This window comes from Schistocerca piceifrons, chromosome 9 (assembly GCF_021461385.2).
Source record: "Schistocerca piceifrons isolate TAMUIC-IGC-003096 chromosome 9, iqSchPice1.1, whole genome shotgun sequence".
Lineage (NCBI taxonomy): Eukaryota > Metazoa > Arthropoda > Insecta > Orthoptera > Acrididae > Schistocerca > Schistocerca piceifrons.
Genome location: NC_060146.1, coordinates 61386097 through 61408718, shown reverse-complemented (window position 1 = coordinate 61408718; position 22622 = coordinate 61386097). Strand labels below are relative to the sequence as shown.

Genomic DNA, 22622 nt, shown 5'->3' with positions numbered 1-22622 from the left:
AAGTTGGCCATGCCCTTTAATAGGAAGCATCCCGGAATTTGCTGGGAGTGATTTAGGGAAATCATGGAAAACCTAAATCAGGATGGCCGGATGCAGGATTGAACCGTCGTCCTCCCGAATGTGAGTGCAGTGTGCTAACCCCTGCGCCACCTCGCTCGGTCGATGTTTTAGGGATAATCTTCATACCACAACTTGAGCTCAATCATTTTGGTCACCACAATAATGACCAGGGTGGTTATTAGATTGGTATATAAGTTTGTGGCATTTTTGTTTACTCATTGGTATTCCAGCAGCTGTGGGTTTATTCATTAATTGTTATTTTTAATTTGTGATTCACGATTGCTGTTTGAGCTTATGTAATGTCGTTTGGCATTCGGAGATGAGCTGTGGACACAACAAAATGGAGTGACAAATGGAGAAATCAGGACATTTCTCAAATATTCTTGTGATTGAGTTCAGTAGAGAGGTAACAGCAATGGAGGCAGCCATTTTTGTGCCCTGTATGGTGAGACGTCATTGGACAGACCATACCATAGCAAGAAATTGGTTTTCTCATTTTAAGGAGGATCATTTTGACATTAGTGACTCCACATTCAGGAAGATCTTTGGAGTTTGATGAAGATCATTTAAACACATTAATCCTTGTCAGTCTACCTCAGTGTGCTCAAGAACCAGCAAATGTGATGAACTGCGTGAACCATCATGCGACATTTGCATTGCAGTGAGGAAAGTTCAAAAATTGGATGTGTGGGTACCGCACGCTCTAAGCCAAAATCACAAAAATCGGCAGGTGCCCGTATGCGGATCTCTGCTTACTTGTCATCAATTGGCTCGTGAACAACACCGACCATTCCCATCCTGTATCGTGTCTTTATACCTTGACAATGTTGACTGGAATACTCTCTTTCAAGTTCTAAAGGTGACAGGGGTAAAATTCAATGAGCAAAAGGCCATTTACAATTTGTACAGAAACCAGATGGCAGTTATAAGAGTCGAGGGGCATGAAAGGGAAGCAGTGGTTGGGAAGGGAGTGAGACATGGTTTGTAGTCTCTCCCCGATGTTATTCAATCTGTATATTGAGCAAGCAGTAAAGGAAACAAAAGAAAATTTTGGAGTAGGTATGAAAATTCATGGGGAAGAAATAAAAACTTTGAGGTTCGCCGATGACATTGTAATTCTGTCAGAGGCAGCAAAGGACCTGGAAGAGCAGTTGAACGGAATGGACAGTGTCTTGAAAGGACGATGTAAGATGAACATCAACAAAAGCAAAACGAGGATAATGGAATGTAATTGAATTAAGTCGGGTAATGCTGAGGGAATTAGATTGGGAAATAAGACTCTTAAAGTAGTAAAGGAGTTTTGCTATTTGGGGAGAAAAATAACTGATGATAGTCGAAGTAGAGAGGATATAAAATGTAGACTGGCAGTGGCAAGGAAAGCATTTCTGAAGAAGAGAAATTTGTTAACACCGAGTATAGATTTAAGTGTCAGGAAGTCATTTCTAAAAGTATTTGTATGGAGTGTAGCCATGTATGGAAGTGAAACATGGACGATAAATAGCTTAGACAAGAAGAGAATAGAAGCTTTTGAAATGTGGTGCTACAGAAGAATGCTGAAGATTAGATGGGTAGATCACATAACTAATGAAAAGGCATTCAATATAATTGACCAGAAGAAGGGATTGGTTGGTAGGACATGTTCTGAGGCATCAAGGGATCACAAATTTAGCATTGGAGGGCAGCGTGGAGGGTTAAAATCGTAGAGGGAGACCAAGAGATGAATACACTAAGCAGATTCAGAAGGATGTAGGTTGCAGCAAGTACTGGAGATGAAGAAGCTTGCACAGGATAGAGTAGCATAGAGAGCTGCATGAAACCAGTCTCAGGACTGAAGACAACAACAACAACAACAAGAAGAAAAAGAAATGAATGGTTGAGCTAAGACAAAGTAGTAACTACTGTACAATGATTTGTGTACATCCACAAAAGGTAATGTTTTGCACCTGGTGGAACAGAAACAGTGTTATAGTCTTACCCTCCCACACATCAAAATTAAATTTTCCACCCTCTTCATTAGTTTCAAAAACTTTGAGAGGTGTAAGATATACAAAAAAAACCTTTTTTACTCATCTTCATTTTCTCACTGTTGGCTGCAGTCACATCTAGGGGTAGATTCTTGAGGCTGACATAATAATGTTTGAAGATTTGCCTGTCTTACTCTTGAACTTTATTTTTGTCACATTCTTACAATATCACATGGTCTTTACAATTTCCATTTTTCTATGACACCACAAATTATATTGTTATTGCAAGATATAAAAACATGTCCATTTGCCTCAGAGGCATGTCCACTACTACTTACATTCTGCGGTACTAACAATATTCCAAAGAATTTACCAAACAAAAGAGATTACAAACTTTCTTGACAGAAGAATAATCTCCACCAAGCTATATCATTATTTTGTAAATGAATCCAGAAATAAATTTAATAATTAGGTCGGATTGCATAAATAATAGGAATTTTAAGTATGCCAGATATTTCATAATTTCAAATATTTCTATATGAAGAGTAATTTTAGCTGTACCGTACATATCACTAGTAACAAATTAATTTCTTTTCTTACATTTTAGCCTGAAATATAATACATTATACACTCCTGGAAATTGAAATAAGAACACCGTGAATTCATTGTCCCAGAAAGGGGAAACTTTATTGACACATTCCTGGGGTCAGGTACATCACATGATCACACTGACAGAACCACAGGCACATAGACACAGGCAACAGAGCATGCACAATGTCGGCACTAGTACAGTGTATATCCACCTTTCGCAGCAATGCAGGCTGCTATTCTCCCATGGAGACGATCATAGAGATGCTGGATGTAGTCCTGTGGAACGGCTTGCCATGCCATTTCCACCTGGCGCCTCAGTTGGACCAGCGTTCGTGCTGGACGTGCAGACCGCGTGAGACGAAGCTTCATCCAGTCCCAAACATGCTCAATGGGGGACAGATCCGGAGATCTTGCTGGCCAGGGTAGTTGACTTACACCTTCTAGAGCACGTTGGGTGGCACGGGATACATGCGGACGTGCATTGTCCTGTTGGAACAGCAAGTTCCCTTGCCGGTCTAGGAATGGTAGAACGATGGGTTCGATGACGGTTTGGATGTACCGTGCACTATTCAGTGTCCCCTCGACGATCACCAGTGGTGTATGGCCAGTGTAGGAGATCGCTCCCCACACCATGATGCCGGGTGTTGGCCCTGTGTGCCTCGGTCGTATGCAGTCCTGATTGTGGCGCTCACCTGCACGGCGCCAAACACGCATACGACCATCATTGGCACCAAGGCAGAAGCGACTCTCATCGCTGAAGACGACACGTCTCCATTCGTCCCTCCATTCACGCTTGTCGCGACACCACTGGAGGCGGGCTGCACGATGTTGGGGCGGGAGCGGAAGACGGCCTAACGGTGTGCGGGACCGTAGCCCAGCTTCATGGAGACGGTTGCGAATGGTCCTCGCCGATACCCCAGGAGCAACAGTGTCCCTAATTTGCTGGGAAGTGGCGGTGCGGTCCCCTACGGCACTGCGTAGGATCCTACGGTCTTGGCGTGCATCCGTCAGTCGCTGAGGTCCGGTCCCAGGTCGACGGGCACGTGCACCTTCCGCCGACCACAGGCGACAACATCGATGTACTGTGGAGACCTCACGCCCCACGTGTTGAGCAATTCAGCGGTACGTCCACCCGGCCTCCCGCATGCCCGCTATACGCCCTCGCTCAAAGTCCGTCAACTGCACATACGGTTCACGTCCACGCTGTCGTGGCATGCTACCAGTGTTAAAGACTGCGATGGAGCTCCGTATGCCACGGCAAACTGGCTGACACTGACGGCGGCAGTGCACAAATGCTGCGCAGCTAGCGCCATTCGACGGCCAACACCGCGGTTCCTGGTGTGTCCGCTGTGCCGTGCGTGTGATCATTGCTTGTACAGCCCTCTCGCAGTGTCCGGAGCAAGTATGGTGGGTCTGACACACCGGTGTCAGTGTGTTCTTTTTTCCATTTCCAGGAGTGTATATAAAATCATATGAAATTCTTTTAATGAAACAGGTGAGAGATATACAAAAATCATATGAAATTCTTTTAGTGAAACAGCTGAGATAATTTTAGCCTTTACAAGATTCGAAAGTACTTTTTGATATTCACTAAGGGTGTCCCATTACAATATCCCCCTTACAAAATTTGGAAACAGAATGTTAACAATATTTTGTGACAGACTGTAAGGTATGCCAATCGGTGTACAAAACGATGCCAAAAGATAGAATACAAACAAATAGAAGTATCTGATACATAACATATTACAGAAAACATAAGAAAAAATCTACTGTTCAAGACATAATCTATTCATATATCAGTATATGGCATTAAGATTGTCAGGTCTGTGGAACATTCTGTCACAAGACAATTAATACAAGGTTGAAACTGCAACATTGTAACACTAAACTATAGAAATAGATACAGAGATAATGTAAATTACCAGAATTACAATTTTTAAGTTTACATTCATAAAATCACTCGTTTAAAACCTTCGAAAGAGAAGAGAAAAATTTCAAAGCCTAAGTGTACAATGAGTGAGCCGACTCGAAAAACTCACAATGACAGGTACAGACCAGAAGAATATACTCAATCATGAATAGGAAAATAGTATAAAATCAATCAGCCACATAAACCAAAGTATTTAAGGATATGTTGGCTCATGAAAGTTCAAAATAATGGAAAAATATTAGGGCCTAAGTTTACATTGTGGGTACCGACCCCTGAATTCAGACCACACCATGTACAAACCAGCCAAAAATGTTTCGACACAGCAAAATGAATAAAGCTCATACTCATATCAGTAAGTCCAATTATTTGCAAAGAGTAGTTGTAAGAAGCATCTAGCCTGAATCAGTGGTTGTATGCTCTCCTTGAGTGCACGTGCACGCGCATGCACGCACGTACACACGCACACACACACACACACACACACACACACACAGTTGCAATGACCAGGGGTACCCAAAATAGAGCTAAGCGTGAGTCTGTCCACAATGCAAGTTCCAATCAGATACAATATTGCAATATTTAGGATAAATACAGGTAAACAGAGGCGTAGTTAGACATAATCAGAGTATGAAAACAGATATGTGTACATCTTGTTATATTGTCTATACTTGTAAATATCTTCCACACTATTTGCTACTTGTTGATACAAACTAACCCATGTACATAAAGACCTAGAATATTCATTTACAATTGATAAAAAATATGTACTGGTGTAAAGTTACATAATGTGATGGAAAGTCAAACCCTCTACTTGAACAAACATGCATTTATGTAGAATAACACTGTCTTTAGGTGTCTTGGCTAACAATTCACAAATATCACTCCCAACACTGGTGTAGTTGACAAATGCTTGAGTACATTAACCAGCACCTATGATCTCTTGTGAGTTGACTGGTCCAGCAGGGTACAGCCATACAGCAGTGTAGGGATGAATCCTCACACATCTCTCATTTTCCTCCCTTGGGTTCACATCATGCACTCCAATGGATAAGTAACTTCCATGTAGCATTCACATCAAAACCTGAAACATTGTTTTATGTACTAAATATGCTGTTCAATACCTTCTTCACATCACACAAGATACGCTGTCCATATTCATTTTTCAAAGTCAACTATATGGAATTTATGTCTGGTGCGATTAAAAGGTATTCTCAGACGAAATATTAACAAACAGAGTTAAATACAATGAAACAAAAATTGAACAAAGTAAGTGATAAGCACAGATATACTAAGATACTATTCCTAATCTTTGCTGTACAAATTATGAATATTATCCTATTTCAGAATTGCGAAAGGATCTACTCATTTAGTCTCATGACATATATGTATCAAATTCTAAAACACAAATCTATCACAAAACATAATTAAGTAGAGTATCATACAGCTTAACTCAGCCAATAGATAAGACAGAACTTCAAAAATCACATCTTCAATACTAAATTCCACACAATTATATAGTTTTATGAATCTACAAATAAATTTAAACTCAGTCAATAGATAAGATACACTATGTGATGAAAAGTACCTGGACACCTGCTTGAAAATGACTTACAACTTTGTGGCACCCTCCATTGGTAATGCTGGAATTGGGTGCGGTGTTGGCCCACCCTTAGCCTCGACGACAACTTCCACTCTCGCAGGTATACGTTCAATCAGGTGCTGGAAGGTTTCTTAGGGAATGGCAGCTCACTCTTTATGGGGTGCTGCTCTAAGGAGAGGTATCAATGTCTGTCAGTGAAGCCTGGCACGAAGTTGGCATTCCAAGACATGCCAAAGGTGTTGTATAGTATTCAGGCCAGGACTCTGTGCAGGTCAGTCCATTACAGGGATGTTATTGTTGTGTAACCATTCCGCTACAGGCCGTGCATTATGAACATGTGCTCGATCGTGTTGAAAGATGCAGTCGCCATCCCCGAATTGCTCTTCAACAGTGGGAAACCAGCAGGTGCTTAAAACATCAATGTAGGCCTGTGATGTGATAGTGACACACAAAACAACAAGGGGTGCAAGCCCCCCCCCCCCCCCCCCCCCCATGAAAGACACGACCATACCATAACACCACCACCTCCAAATTTTACTGTTGGCACTACACACGATGGCAGATGATGTTCACCAGGCATTCACCACACCCACACCCTGCCATTGTATCACCACATTGTGTATCATGATTCATCACTCCACACAATGTTTTTCCGCTGTTCAGTTGTCCAGTGCTTAAACTCCTTACACCAAGCGAGGCATCATTTGGCATTTACCGGTGTGATGTGTGGCTTATGAGCAGTCGCTTGACCATGAAATCCAAGTTTTCTCACCTCCCGCCTAACTGTCATAATACTTGCAGTGGATCCTGATGCAGTTTGGAATTCCTGTGTGATGGTCTGCATAGATGTCTGCCTTTTCAACAGACAAAGTCGGCTTGTACACTTTTGAGCTGTACATGCCCTTCATGTTTCCACTTCACTATCACATCGGAAACAGTAGACCTAGAGATGTTTAGGAGTGTGGAAAACTTGCGTACAGATCTATGACACAAGTGACACCCAATCACCTGACCACGTTCGAAATCCGTGAGTTCTGCGGAGTGCCCCATGCTGTGCTCTCTCACGATGTCTAATGACTATCAAGGTCGCTGATATGGAGCACCTGGCAGTAGATGGCAGCACAATGCACCTAATGAAAAACAAATGTTTTTGGGGTGTCCAGATACTTTTGATCACATAGTGTAGAACATGGCAAACAAAACGCAGTCTATGGACATAGTGTATATTTTCTTCTACACTAGGTATCATTACGCATTCATGTTCAAAGGTGTTGTCCTCTATACTAAATGTTAGCAGTACTTGATATTTTACATATTTCCTTTGATTATCAGTAGCTTTTCTTATCTTTACACATGCTGCCATATTTCCACAAAATTCTTACTGTACTGGATTTTGTCTGTAAATTGTTCAGATATGCCACAAATTGGGCTACCGGGGTATCAATCAAACAGTTCCCTTGGCACTGATCAATCTTGATATAAGAACATCAAAATCTGAATCATTATCTCTCTTATTAGTCACTTCATGTAAAAGATCTCATTCATTTCATCAAATGCTGCATCCACACTGTCCTTAAAGGGTTTTATCAACTTTATTGGTATCATAGCATTACTTTGGTTACTCATGTTGTCAGGTAAAGATTGAACAAACTGAAAGGGTTCCACAGCACAACTAACATCACTTATTACAGAAGGAACATAAAATATATTACTGTCAAAGTTACACTTCCTGCTTAGATCTTCTTTCACTTCATTCCACTAATTTGGATACAAATTTTGACTAACCACAGGTAACTTATTCCAGAATGCACATTTATCATCAATCTGGTCCCAAACAAACTTCGAAAAGTTTTCACCTTTATTCTCTAGGCTTACAGATAACTCATGTTTGCTGTTTGGATCATTACTCTGCATGACATTAATGAAAAACTACTTTGACTGGACTGGTATTCCATGACTCTCACTTACATCAACACAAACATCACTTACCTTATCTGTATTCACAAATAACTCTGAAACTTCATTATTCTTAAACTCCACAAATACATGGTACTCATCATTATCATCGTCATATTCTTCCAAAATTACTTAATCAACAACATCATTAACCACACAAGTCTTTATCACCATCAAAGTCACACACCTCACCTACATTCATTTGAAATAAGCTACCAGTCTCATTCTTACCAACCTCAGTTATTTCACAGCTCTCATTCACATCTACATAAAATATAGCACCTAATTCAGATTCAATATAGTCATTATCCATTTTACATACATCAATAACACTGTTTTCTGACCAAGAGAAGAAATCATTACTACACACTACATCAAAATGCTCATTACTTTCACATTCTGGTTTGTGATTAGTACATATATTACTATAATTAAACATCATATTCCAAAACCTTTGATCAAAATATAAATGAGAAAGCTGATGTTCCTTCTGTTCAACTTCAGGTACCTGTGTCACATTATTAACTCTATCATTATTGTCTGATTGCGAGTGTAAATTGGGGGTCGTGTACTTGTTGTGTATTCTCACAAACTGAGGATCTTCATTGAGGCAGACTGCCATTTCCCAAATAGTTACCTCTATGATTATTTCTTCTATTAAATTTACCATGATTATCCCCATTATTCCTATTCTGGTGATGTTCAAAATTTCTGTCTCTATTATCATTTTGACCCTGATAGAAGTTATCACTATCTTACTGCACGCAGATCGCCCAATGTGGCATCTAATGTAATAAGACCTGCACCAAGACGGCCGGACCTGCCCTGTAAGGGGCCTCCTGGCGAATGATGCCAAACGCTCATTTCCATTTTCCATTAACATTGTGATCTCAGTCATTTCGATTATTATAGTACATGCTTCTTTCAACTGCCCTATCCAGCTTGTCAACATATCGTAAGAATTGTTCAAGGCAATCATCAGGTCTGTGCACTAAATCCCACAGCAACCTTTCTGGTAATCTCCTTTTGAGTGCACCAATCAATGTCATTTCATTTCATCAAATGGCTTGTCAAGATGTGTTAAAATCTTAAGTTCATCCTTACAAAACTCTTTCAGAGCACCGTCCTTATTCCTATAATGAAAACCATTCAAGAATTCACTTGTAATTCTCCCCTGTTCAGCCTCTGGCCAAAATTTATTTAAAAAACTTTTTTCGAAACTGTGATATTTCACCCACTGACTTAAATTTGGGTTTACCCAAGGCATCTTTTAACAAATTTAATTTTTTGATTGTCACTCATGCTTGACACAAAACTGTCTCTACAGTGGTGCAGGAAATCTACTGCATGTAAATTGTCTGATGGAACCAGAATGAGATTTTCACTCTGCAGCGGAGTGTGCGCTGATGTGAAACTTTCTGGCAGATTAAAACTGTGTGCCTGACCGAGACTCGAACTCGGGACCTTTGCCTTTCGCGGGCAAGTGCTCTACCAACTGAGCTACCCAAGCACGACTCACGCCCCGTCCTCACAGCTTCTGGCAGAAGCAAAGCTGTGAGGACGGGGCGTGAGTCGTGCTTGGGTAGCTCAGTTGGTAGAGGACTTGCCCGCGAAAGGCAAAGGTCCCGAGTTCGAGTCTCAGTCTGGCACACAGTTTTAATCTGCCAGAAATGTCTAATGGAAATCTATTGATTGGAATGTCAGACCATGCAATACCATTGTTGTGAATGCAGTTTTCCTGAACCACTGAAATTTTTTGATCTAAAACATTTACATTAATTAGCATACTGTTTTCAACATTTAAAATTTTTTGACCTAAACAACTGAAGTTCTGTTCCATATTTTCCTCTACGGCCTTCTTGAACTCTGAGATCATTATCATTCTTCATCTGTTGTGGAGATTGATTTACTAGCTCATTTTCCAAAACAATACATTTACTTTCTGAGACACCAACTTTTCATTCACACTTTTTAACCCATCTGACAACCCATTTTTTAGCTCTGAAACCTGATTACTAAGTTGGTCTGTTTGGTATTGTACCCTCTCCATTTTACTATTGTTCACAGTTTTCAGGTCATTTAATTGTCCTTGTAATGAAGTGAATTTTTTGGTTAACTAATCATTAACCACACCAAATTTGCTATTGTTATTCGTCTTCATTTTCTCTAATTTTGCCAAAATCAACTGCAAAATATCAGTTTTAACTGTTTCTTTGCTGACTACACTTTTACTTGGCTGGGTCCTACAGCTTTCACTTCATCACTACTATTCTTATCTCTATTCATTTTCCTAGCAATCGTGAGTCCACAAAAAAATTGATTTCACAAATAGTTTGTACTTATCTTTCCTCTTATTGATGTCCTTCGTCGTAGTTGTAAATTGCTCTTTTAATTCATCTGGTCCATCAGTGTTGATAGTATCTTGTCACTGTTGAAACAACTTTATTGGGCAGATCTTGGTCTTCTTTCTTCAAGTGATTGGGAATCCGTATATAAAGTGCAAATTATACTTCTACAACATACAAAACTTCATTATCAGTCAATTGATCCTGGATGATGCCCACAATTGTAATCTTACCCTCCCACATGCCTACATTAAATTTTCTGGTCTCTTCATTAGTTTTGGAAGTATTGAGTGGTGTATGATGTAAAAAACCTTTTTTTACTTACCTTCATTTTCTTGTTGTTGGCTGCAGTCATGTCTAGGTGTAGATTCTTGAGGCTGACATTTCTTTAACTTTGTGGGTTCCAATTGACAAAATATTGTTTGAAGATTTGCCTGTCTTACTCGTGAATTTTATTTTTTGCCACAGTCTTACAATATCGCACCATCTTTACAATTTCCACTTCTATAACACCACAACTCCCCCCTTTCCCCCCCCCCCCCCCCACCCCCACCCCACCCCCCTACAGGAAAATTAAAGAGACCTTTGGAGAAAGGAGAACCACTTGCAGGAATATCAAGAGCTTTGATGGAAACCCAGTTCTAAGCAAAGAAGGGAAAGCAGAAAGGTGGAAGGAGTATATAAAGGATCTATAAAAGGGTGACGTACTTGAGGAGAATATTATGGAAATGGAAGAGGATGTAGATGAAGATGAAATGCGAGATATGATACTGCGTAAAGAGTTTGACAGAGCACTGAAAGACCTGAGTCGGAACAAGGCACGAGGAGTAGACAACATTCCATTAGAACTACTGACGGGCTTTGGAGAGCCAGTCCTGACAAAACTCTACCATCTGGTGAGCAAGATGTATGAGACAGGCGAAATGCCCTCAGACTTCAAGAAGACTATAATAATTCCAATCCCAAAGAAAGCAGGTGCTGACAGATGTGAAAATTACCGAACTATCAGTTTAATAAGTCCCGGATGCAAAATACTAACGCAAATTCTTTACAGACGAATGGAAAAACTGGTAGAAGCCGACCTCGGGGAGGATCAGTTTGGATTCTGTAGAAATATTGGAACCCGTGAGGCAATACTGACCCTACGACTTATATTAGAAGAAAGATTAAGGAAAGGCAAACCTACATTTCTAGCAATTGTAAACTTAGAGAAAGCGTTTGACAATGGTGACTGGAATACTCTCTTTCAAATTCTGAAGGTGGCAGGAGTAAAATAGAGGAAACGAAGGGCTATTTACAACTTGTACAGAAACCAGGTGGCAGTTATAAAAGTCGAGGGACATGAAAGGGAAGCAGTGGTTGGGAAGGCAATGGGACAGGGTGGTAGCCTCTCCCCAATGTTATTCAATCTGTATATTGAGCAAGCAGTGAATGAAACAAAAGAAAAATTCGGAGTAGGTATTAAAATCCATGGGGAAGAAATAAAAACTTTGAGGTTCGCCGATGACAATGTAATTCTGTCAGAGACAACAAAGGACTTGGAAGAGCAGTTGAATGGAATGGATAGTGTCTTGAAAGGAGGATATAAGATGAACATCAACAAAAGCAAAAGTTGCTGCTGACCATATAGCGGAGATGCTGAGTTGCATTTATGTGAGTATGTGTGTGTGCATGTTTGTATGTGTGTCTACTGCTGACAAAGGCCTTAATGGCTGAAAGCATTAAATGAGTGAATCTTTATATTATGCCTATCGCAACTCACCATTTCCGCTATATGGTGAGTAGCAACTTTCCTTCTCTGGTATTGTTAGATTCCATCCTGGATTTTCCACTGTTTAATTTATACTGAAGTTTGATATCATCAAGGTCTATTAACTGTGAAATTTTCAGATTTTTATCTGGTCCCCCAACAAAGATATTGCAGGCCACAAAATGGAAAATTTAAAAAAAATTCATTTTTTTAAATAGTGTATTTTTTAATTGTAACCTGCTCACCATTGTTACTCTATAAAAAGTAGCTATACTATACAATGTAATAGCAGAAAAAAATATTAAAGCTGAGAAATTAATCTTTCTTTAGATAACTACTGTTCATAAATTAAGTTTTTTTAATTTGCGGCTGATAAATTTGAACTATTAAAAATACATTAAAGAATACAGTCAGCTAAGTTATAATGATGTTAATCTGTAGCCCAGAGAGTGTTGAACTAAATGCATTTTATCTGAAAGGCTTGGAACAATCCCCTACTGAATAATTGTAAAAAATGTAGATGCTTGCAAATATGAAAAAACGAATGTGGTTAAAAAAAAAACCACCACCATTTCAAAATAATAAACAATAAATATTTTAAAAAATATTTTTGTGACTACTAAATATTGGGGAATTTACCCAGTAAATATAAAATTTTTCTGAGATGGTCAAGCAATACCACTTGGTATGGATTGACCCTTAAGTCAGGGGAGTGCCGTAGGTGGTATAGCACTTAGCAGCCCCATGAGTCAAACAAGTCAGTAACAGCTTGCACTGTATGTGCTTAAGCATTGTCCTGCAAAATGATGGTCAGGTCCTGCAGAAAGTGTCATCATTTCTGTCTCTATGCTGTTCATTTTTGGAACTCAACCTATGACCAGTTAGAGACAGAAGTGATGACATTTTCTGCAGGACCTGACCATCATTTTACAGGACAATGCCCAAGCACATACAGTGCAAGCTGTTTGACTGATGGAGCTATACCACCTTCTGCACTACCCTGACTTAAGCCCTCGTGAGTTCAACTCAATTTCTAAACTGCAGGAAAAACTTCACGGCATTCGCTTCAGAACTGTTACAAATCTGTCAGGCAATAGACGGTCCCACTCGAACTGGCACTACTAAGAGTATCCTATGACTTCCACATCACTGGCAATGAACCCGTGCAAAGTGACTACTTTGAAGGTCAGTAAAACTTTGAAATATGTATTATTTTGTATGAGTTGTAAATAAATAGTTGCCAGTATTAAAGTTACAACCATTGTATACAAAGAAGGACAACACAAATTGCACAGTTTTGTTTGACTTAGAGGAGAGTGCTACAAAAGTGATGAAAAATGCTGACTTGGTAGACTTGTGAAGATATGCTCCAAAAGGCACTTGCAAAATTTCAGGAACCGGTATTATGTGAAGAAGCTGTAGATATGTATCATTACAATAGGAATGGTGAATACAAGATTAGACCAAGGGGGAATTAAGCAGTCTCTCTCCCTCATTCCGTGCACGACAGTAATGGGAAAAAACTCAACATGTGGTACCACGATAAGTACCCTCTGCCATGCTCTCCATAGTGGTTTGGAGAGTATGTTTGAAAATGCGGATGACTCCTTGACCATGACAACATGCCTGTCTAATGAGTTTTATCGATTCATTTTACAGTACCTTCCCGTAGTGCTGTCCGCTCTTGCTAAAATGGGCACCCACTTCCAAGCTTCCAGTCCTGAATGTGTCCCAGATACCACCCTCATCTTGTATTTGAAGGTGTCATTGACCTTGGCCTTTCTATTAGTTACCGTGATACTAATCAAGCTATTAACAGAAATTAAGGACAGGCATGACAGCACTAAAAGTGAGCAGTAAAGCGGGCTCAGTTTGTTGAATTTGCACAGGTTATTGGACCAACAGTCGTGGCTGCATGAATATGAGAAAATTACACACAAAAAATATTGCAATACATGACAAAATGATGACCAGAGGAGGAGTGATTCTGTCAAATGATGCTACAACGGTAGTAGAAGTTTTGGGATTACCTGAGTAGCTAGACGGATGGTTCCGGAGGTGCGGTTGTAGTTGTACTTTCCAGCGACAACTGTATCATTTAGTAATCAACTAGTCATGATGAATGGGCAATAAGATGCTTACACAATTTTCTGGTTGAAAACTGGCAGCCTTCTGTGAACGTCTGAGGTTTCAGCACTAAGGTATACTGTGACAACATGACACCTAAACTGTTGTACCTCTAGTGACTTCTTTACAGTGGTCTACATAGAAAGCAGGTAAAAGCTGTTCAAAACTTCAGCTCCATAGTGGTTTTGCTTTTTATGGCTAACTCAATGGCAATTGGTTTCAGACCAAACAGAAATTGATTCTGTCTGTCTCAACCAAATTTCTAGGTGAACACTGTCAAGAGACCTGCTTGAAATGGGCATTTGCTCACAGGTATCTCACAAAAGGCCACTGTGCACAGTGGCACATTATTGTACAGGTCTTCAAGGGACCAAAAAGTATAGAAAGCTGACTGGAAGCCAGTAACGTGTTTAGGCTGAGGAATGGTGATTTTATCTCTCTTAAAATTATGTACATTGAGTGCAATGTAGGGATGGTAAAAACTGACTGGTTAAAACCAATAAAGGTATTTCAGTTCTGAATATCTGGTATTTTTTGGTATTTGGTTGATCCTTCTCATAACGGATTTTTTTAATTTTTTTTTTTTTTTTTTTTTTGCTAATAACAAGGTAAGGAACTGGCATACCTATATGCCACAGCAGCAGAACAAAGTTTTTGGTTTTTAAATAAAACTTTTCTCACATGCAAATAATGTTTATTTGTAAACATCCATTGCATTGAAATATTGTGCTGTAATGGAAAATTTGAAAAGAGACCAATGCTATTTTCAAACAATGCCAGCCACAAACATGAATACGAATCGGTCAGCACTGCTGAGGGAATAATGTACCTGTTGCAATGTGACGTGGCCTATTAAACGGTAGGTGTGTACAAGCAGCAGCAAAGCTTGCTCCTACCTGGCCTATAGGGTAGTTTCTAGCTGTTGTGGTTGGATAGCAAATTTACTGGCACCATCCCTAGTTTGGAAGTATGGTACAAATTGCAGTAGCAATGAAATAAGATGCTCCAATTGTTTCAAAAGATTAAAAATGGGTAGAGGCGCAACAAAATTGTGACATTATATAAGGACGGAACATCCATAATGTCCCTTGCAAGAGAAGGTAAATTTTATTGATACTCATATAATTTTACTATAAACTTTGGACACAGTTGAATCCTTAATTTGGCGACTGTTCCAGGATGAGAAACTGAAATCATCCAAAAGTGACACTGCAGGAAAGTCATCAACTTGTGACCTTTTTGATCCTGCTATTACCACACCTGTCTCCTTTGTCATTGCCATCTTTATTGGAGACCAATTTCTGTCACAGCCTCAACCTCATCTCAATCGGTGTCTCCTACTTCCTCAATATCACTAGAATTTTTTTTATTTTTTTCTGAAGTCTACATTTATTGCTGGAAATAACAACAATAAAAAACAAACATTGTTTATTTCAGAAATTTGTTATTCTGAGGGTTTTAAGCAGTCAGGTTAAAATGGAGTTGGAGAAAATGGTATAACTGCAAAAAACGTTGTCACACCTATAACCGCCACGCCTAATCTAATGGCAGCTCATTGTTGTATACCAGCTCTACTGCAACCATTGGACAGCTTTTTAATTTTTTATGATTACCAACCAGCTGTCCAGCAGGTTGAACAGCCACTGCCAAACTGTGGCCGAGAGCAAAGTGGACCAACCTGAGGCACAACATGCAGTTGAACATTACAAGCTTGATTTCAATGACTGCTTCACAACCTGGGCCATCTGGATCCTACCCTCCACCACCAACTTTTCTGAACTGGACAGACAGGAGTTATCCTTACACTATATTCTCTGCTCCTGAAATTGTCCTGCCCTCAAATTACAGTAACTTACTCTTCTCTTACCCTTCACCCAACAGTTCCTGCTCCTGCGTCCTGTCACCTCCTACCTTTTGACATCCCCTCATTCTTGTGTGCTGCTCTTTGCCAGTGTACTAACTTGTCCTTTTCACTTTTCTGTTGCTCTCCTTTTCCACTACCTGATTTTTTCCCCACACCTCACCTGCCGACACTGTTCCTGGTGGGCCCTAGTCCCTGCATGCCCCACCAAACAGTGCTCCTCTCTCTCCTCACCCATACCCTGCCATCCCTCCCTCTTGCCTGTCCCACTCCAGATTGCTGTTCACATGCCAGTTGCATTCCAGTCAGAGATGCTGGTGGTAGCCGGTCATGTGTGCACGAGATGTGCTTGCTTGTGTGAATGTGTGTTTGTGTGTATCCTTTGCTGAAGAGAGCTTTTGCCAGAAGCTGTAATGTGGAACAGTCATTTCTTTGTGCCTGTCTGCAACTCATTGGGTCATCTTTATGGTGAATAGCGATCTGTCCTTTTCCTAACACTGTTGATATTCCAGCCTGGAGTTTCCACTGTCTGACGCCCCAATGGGGCATTTAACCAATGTATTTGAAGGGTGTACATAAGCCAGATGTGGTTGTACGATATACTGAGGGTCTTCCTCATAGAATGAGTTTGGATCACTCATTCAGGTTACCATGAACATGAACCAAAATTTTTATTTCAATATTTTTGGTGATGTTGGCCTTTCTTCTACATCATCCAAGATGATAAAACCTTTGTACACACAGCTGCAGGAATACATTGCTGGTTTCATGACCCTATTGTACCGTGAGTAAATCAGCCAAACTGAGTACAGTAGTATGTCTCTGGGATAAGAAATCAGGCTCACACTGAGGCATACAGACAGTCGTTTTTCCGTTGTTTTGTTTGTGAATGGAACGGGAAAGGAAATGAGTAGTAGTGGTGCGGGGTACCCTCTGCCACGCACTGTATGCACACTTATGAAGTATGCATGTCGACTATTAAGAAGAGTGTGTGAAATATAGCAGTCAACATTGCCGCAATTTGGTAGCTATATGAGATCTAACTATCAATGGCTGGGTATGAAATACCTGAGAGACATGTGGACTGTCTTCTTCACTGAGACCAGTATCAAGGTTCTTGGTGGCAGTATAAAATATTACTTGTATGTCTCTGGGTGCTGACTAAATTTTGATAGGATGTGCTTATCAGCTTACATTTGCAATATGTTTCCGTTTCCATAGGCACAGTCTGCTTGCCAGCTACTCTCTGGTCTCTTTGTCCACACAGTTTTGCCTTTCCATGCAAGCCAGACTGCCCGTGGTCAGTCTTCCAGCTACAGCTACAACACCTGAGTGTAGGTAGACATGAGATTAATATGTGGAAATCACACAACTCCTGTTCCTGTCCTTTTTGAAAAGTGGAATGCATGGATAAAAAAGTGACACACTGGTGCTGCTGTTCACAGTATGGTCTCAGCTCTCTCTGAGACTGCAGATGTGTATGTAAGTTGCGTTTATGTGAGTGTGTGTGTTTGTGCGTGTTTCTATGTGTGTCTACTGCTGACAAAGGCTGTAATGGCCGAAAGCTTTAGTTGTGTGAATCTTTTTATTGTGCCTATCGCGACTCAGCATCTCCGCTATATGGTGAGTAGCAACTTTCCTTCTCTGCTATTGTTAGATTCCATCCTGGATTTTCCATTGTTAAATTTATACTGAAGTTTGATATCATAAAGGTCTATTAATGATGAAATTTTCATATTTCTATCTGGTCCCCCAAAAAAGATATTGCAGGCCACAAAATGAAAAAAATTAAAAAATCTATTTTTTGGAATAGTATATTTTTTAAGTGTACACTGCTCACCATTGATACTCTATTATAAAGTAACTATACTATTCAGTATAATAGCAGAAAAAATGCTTAAGCTGAGAAATTAATCAAAACAACTGTTCAAAAATTGAGTTTTTTTTTATTTGTGGCTGATAACTTTGAACTATTAAAAATATATTAAAAAGTACATTCAGCTAAGTGATAATGATGTTAATTTGTAGCCCAGAGTATGTTGAAGTAAGTGCATTTCATCTGAAAAGCTTTCGACAATCTACTACTGAATAATTGTAAAAAATGTAGATGCTTGCAAATACAAAAAAACACATGCAGCCTGGAACAAGTATGGCTGCCATTTCAAAATAATAAACAATAATTTTTTAAAAAAATATTTTGACTACTAAAGTTTGTGGAATTCACTCAGCAAAGATGAAATTTTTCTGAAATAATCAAGCAACCTATAACTGTTTTCTTCGACCACTTGGTATGGATTGACCCTTAAGCCCTTGTGAGTTCAACTCGATTTCTAAACTGAAGGAAACACTTCACGGCATTAGCGTCAGAACTGCTACAAATTTGTCAGGCAATAGACCCATCGCTCGAAGTTGTCAACACAACTGGCACTGCTAAGAGTATCCTACAACTTCCATATCATTTGCAACAGGTTATACACAATTCTGGTGACTACTTTGAAGGTGAGTAAAACTTTGAAACCCATATCTATTTTGTATGAGCTGTAAATAAATACTTGTCACCCTCGTACATTCAACAACCTCTGTTAGTAATTTTTTACGTAAGTACCACTCTTTTCAGCAACATTCTAAGATAGGATACACAAATGTTTTATATGCAGTCTCCTTTGTAGGCTGACTACATTTTCCCAGTATCCTTCCAATGAAGCAGTCTGCCACCTGCCTTACGTATGACTAAGCCTATGTGATTGTTACATTTCATATACCTACAAATTGGTACACTCACGTAACTGGTCCAGTTGACTGTTTCTAATTGTGAATCATCGATATTGTAGTCACAGGATATCACACTTTTTGATATTGTTATGTGCATAACTATACAGGTCTGCACATCTTAAGCAAGTTGCCAGTCTTTGCACCCCTTTGAGGTGTTATCTTATCTGATTGGATATCTGTGCACCTTTTTTCAGGGAATGTTTCATAATAGATAACTACATCATCTGTGAAAAGTCTGAGGTTAGTTTAATATTTTCTGTCAGGTCACCAATGTGCAGCTTTCCACAGTTAAATTTCCAGTTTCAAAATGCTGTAGAAAGAGAACCACTGCTCAGAATGACATCAAATTTGAACTGAATATTATTGAGGCACCGGAAAAGGTCACGGATCAAGAGAAAAGTTTATCAAAAATTAGACCAACCAATAGACAGTGCTGTAAGTGTCAGAATATGCACATCAATAGACATGTTGTTTGCGGTTGTTTCTCAGTTTGCGTTCGAGACCCTCAACATGACTGTCTCCATGAAAGATCACACGCTGCTGGCGAAGCTCTTTCGCAAGGACAGTGACAGTGTGCAAGCAGTGCTACAGAAGTTCTGGACACTCAAGGGTATGAAAAAATGCACTGGTCCGATGTCTGCTAAGTGTCTGGAGAAAATGATCACAAAATTCAAGAAGACATGTTCTCTTCATGTGCACTGTGTCAGAGGGAACAAAACAGTTGATCCAATGGCTGTCAAAGATGTGGCCACAGCATTGTAGAAGGGGTGGAGTGGTAATGTGCAAACATGCACTGCATGGGAAATTGGACATGCTGGTGAGCACGGTGCATTCAATTCTTTGGAATATCCTGCATTGCTGTCCGTACCAAATCACCCATGCTCAGAAGTTGCTTCCTGCTAACCTTCCAGCAAGACAAACGTCCACTCTGGAATTTCTTGCTCACATGGAAGTGGATAGTGAATGGCCATGAAACATTCTGTGGTCAGATGAATCCCGTTTCCATTGCCAAGAACATGTCAATATGCAGAACTACAGAATATGGGCAAGAGAAAATCTACACGCTTATCAGCCAGTACCAATTCATTCTGCAAAGGTGGCTGTGTGGTGCAGATTGACAGCATCGTTTATACTAGGCCATATTTTTTTGAGGAGATGAGTCCTATGGTCCTGTTACCTGTACCATCACTGGTACTGAGAGTCTTTTGCACACCAACGTCATTCCAACCCTGCAACAGTGTGGGTGTGTGAATAGGATCATTTTTATGCAAGATGGCACTCCTCTGCAAATTCCATAGCCAGTGAAGCAGCTGCTATAGAGGCATTTTGGATGTGCTAGAATTATCAGCCTTCATTTCGCTACACTCTGACCACCTGTGACTTCTAGTTGTGGGATTACCTAAAAGATGTGTTCAGTGCTCCAATCACAAACATAGCCAGATGGAAGATATGCGTGGGGCAATGCATTCTGAGCCTGATCCCTGAGACACTTCAATCTGTTGTGGAACATGCTATTTCTCAATTTCAACCTGTGGCAGAAAACGGTGGACAGTATATTGACCAGGTCTTGTGCCAGTCCCACAAAAATTAGAAAAAAAAATGTCATTTTGCTTTTTATGTGGTTTTTTGCTTCAGGAGGAGTGTAATATAAAATCTGAAACCACTGCTGCCATATTGTGGTTCATCTGTCATTTGTAGCCAACCTCATTTACATTAAGGCACTTAACAGTGTCATCTGTTGATAAAAGTTTCATTTTTTGTTGTTGTATGACATTTCCCCCTGTGTCAATAATGTGCTATTCAGATTTGACCAATTCTGAACAGTGTTTCTCTTTCCACAGCATTTTGAGACTGACACTTAACTACGGATATCTTGTACAATATGAACAACAAGAGTTCCAAAACTACCTGGGGGCAGTAGCCACCAGAAAGATCGCGGGAGGCGCACACCGGCACGGTGCATCATGGACGGTAGTTGCCGCAAATAGAGTCCCGTCCACCAGAGGGCACGCGAGAATTCGGCCGCGACCTCTGCCAGCGGAACATCAACAACAACAACAACAACAACAACTCAGGCCGCAGGGGCCGTGCCCAGTGAGTTCACATCGGGCATGCCTATGAGACAGTTCCCGGTCTACTCTGAAGTGCGATGGAAAACGTGAACCATGTTACTACATGGGGCATGCCTGAAGTTACTACTGCTTATATTGATGACCGTCCAAAGTAGCATTCTGTGTCCTCACTTCTAAGAAATTGTCAGCCCAATCACACATTTTGTTTGATATCCACATATTAATCATACTTATGTTTGTAAAAGTTTATGTGGTACCAAGCCAGATGCTTTTAGAATGCTTGATCCATGGCTTTAAAGATGTCATGTAATAAAAATGGATACTGAGTTTGTGCAATTGTTGCTGTCTCTGTAGAATCAGAAAGGAATGCTGTTCTTCCAAGGAACCCTGTTTCAGTTTAGCGATTTTTGCTGTTTATCAGTGCCAGAGCAGCCTCTTTGTGAGTGTGATCTCTTTCGTAGCAGTACTTAAGATAGTAGTATCTTGTGGATGGGGGAACCTTTAATTACTGTGCACCACTGGATTTTCAGAAATGCAGTATTTGCTGTTGAACTGCTCCTAATGTCTGTCATCATCTTCTTCTTCTTCCTCTTCTTGCAGGTAAAACCTTCCAACTTGAATGATGGCAGGATTCTGGAAGACGGTTGGGCAGCTGTTCCTGGAAGAGATGATGAACCAAATGGCAGAAAGTGTGTTCGAGAGCATGGACCCCGAACAGGCCAGAGTTTGCCGACTGCTCTGGAGATTGAGAGCTGCAATTGCCAAGATAAGTCTTACCGGGAGGCAAATCGAGTGCTTCATGCAGCAATTGGCCCTTTTCTTAAATAGTGACAAGGCCAACTTGGGCCAAGGTCTGCAGATGATTGTTGAATCTGTGATGGTGGCAAGGAACCTATTTGAAGGGTATGGAGAGGTTCTGGACCTGATTGATGAAATTAAGAGAGAGTGGGATCATTACCAAGCTAGAAATGGACTTCAGTGTGTTGAAATCTGAAGGGTCTGTACTCATTTAATAAGAAACTTGATTCATTCCATAGTCTACCAATTCATTTTTGTATCCATGAATCCTGTTTGTAAATTAAAAAATCAGAATCAGTCTTTCTTTATTGTTTGTTTCTTTTATTCCATGTGTGCACAGAGTCTGCACATCAATCCTGGATTCAGCAATGTTAGTTGTAGAGAGTGGCCAGATGCCAGCCCTTCCCCTCCTCTGAGACAGTATTTGTTAACTCATTGGTTTGTATCTAGTGTTATCTATGTGAATGTGTGAGAGTGTTTTTGAACTGTTCCTGAATATTGTAAGTGAGGTAGCATATGTTACGAGTCTGGCATTACTTAGATGTGGGAAACTGCATAAAAGCCACATCCAGGCTGGCTGGCACTGTGACTGTCACGATTAATTTGCCAGGCAGATTCAATCCAGAATTAGTGCACCTCCCTGAAACCCTAAAGTGGCACTCTAATACATGTGGCTATTTGGGCAGGTGGAGATCGAAATCAGTGCAGATAGTATGTAAATGAAATGGGAAAAAAGGTCAGCTTTTGAAATATGGGTGTCATGTTTGCAATAATGTCTAGAGAGCAACATACTGTT

General features: G+C 40.2%; 1 protein-coding gene across 1 annotated transcript; it reads left to right on the top strand.

Annotated features, from left to right (window-relative positions):
* The first annotated feature begins 20732 nt into the window (after nucleotides 1–20732).
* LOC124717091 lies at nucleotides 20733–22134 on the top strand. The gene is made up of 2 exons (XM_047243796.1): nucleotides 20733–21050; nucleotides 21629–22134. Exons 1-2 carry the CDS (start codon nucleotides 20748–20750, stop codon nucleotides 21854–21856), a joined length of 531 nt encoding a protein of 176 aa, XP_047099752.1. The 5' UTR covers nucleotides 20733–20747; the 3' UTR covers nucleotides 21857–22134.
* Nucleotides 22135–22622: the final 488 nt, after the last annotated feature.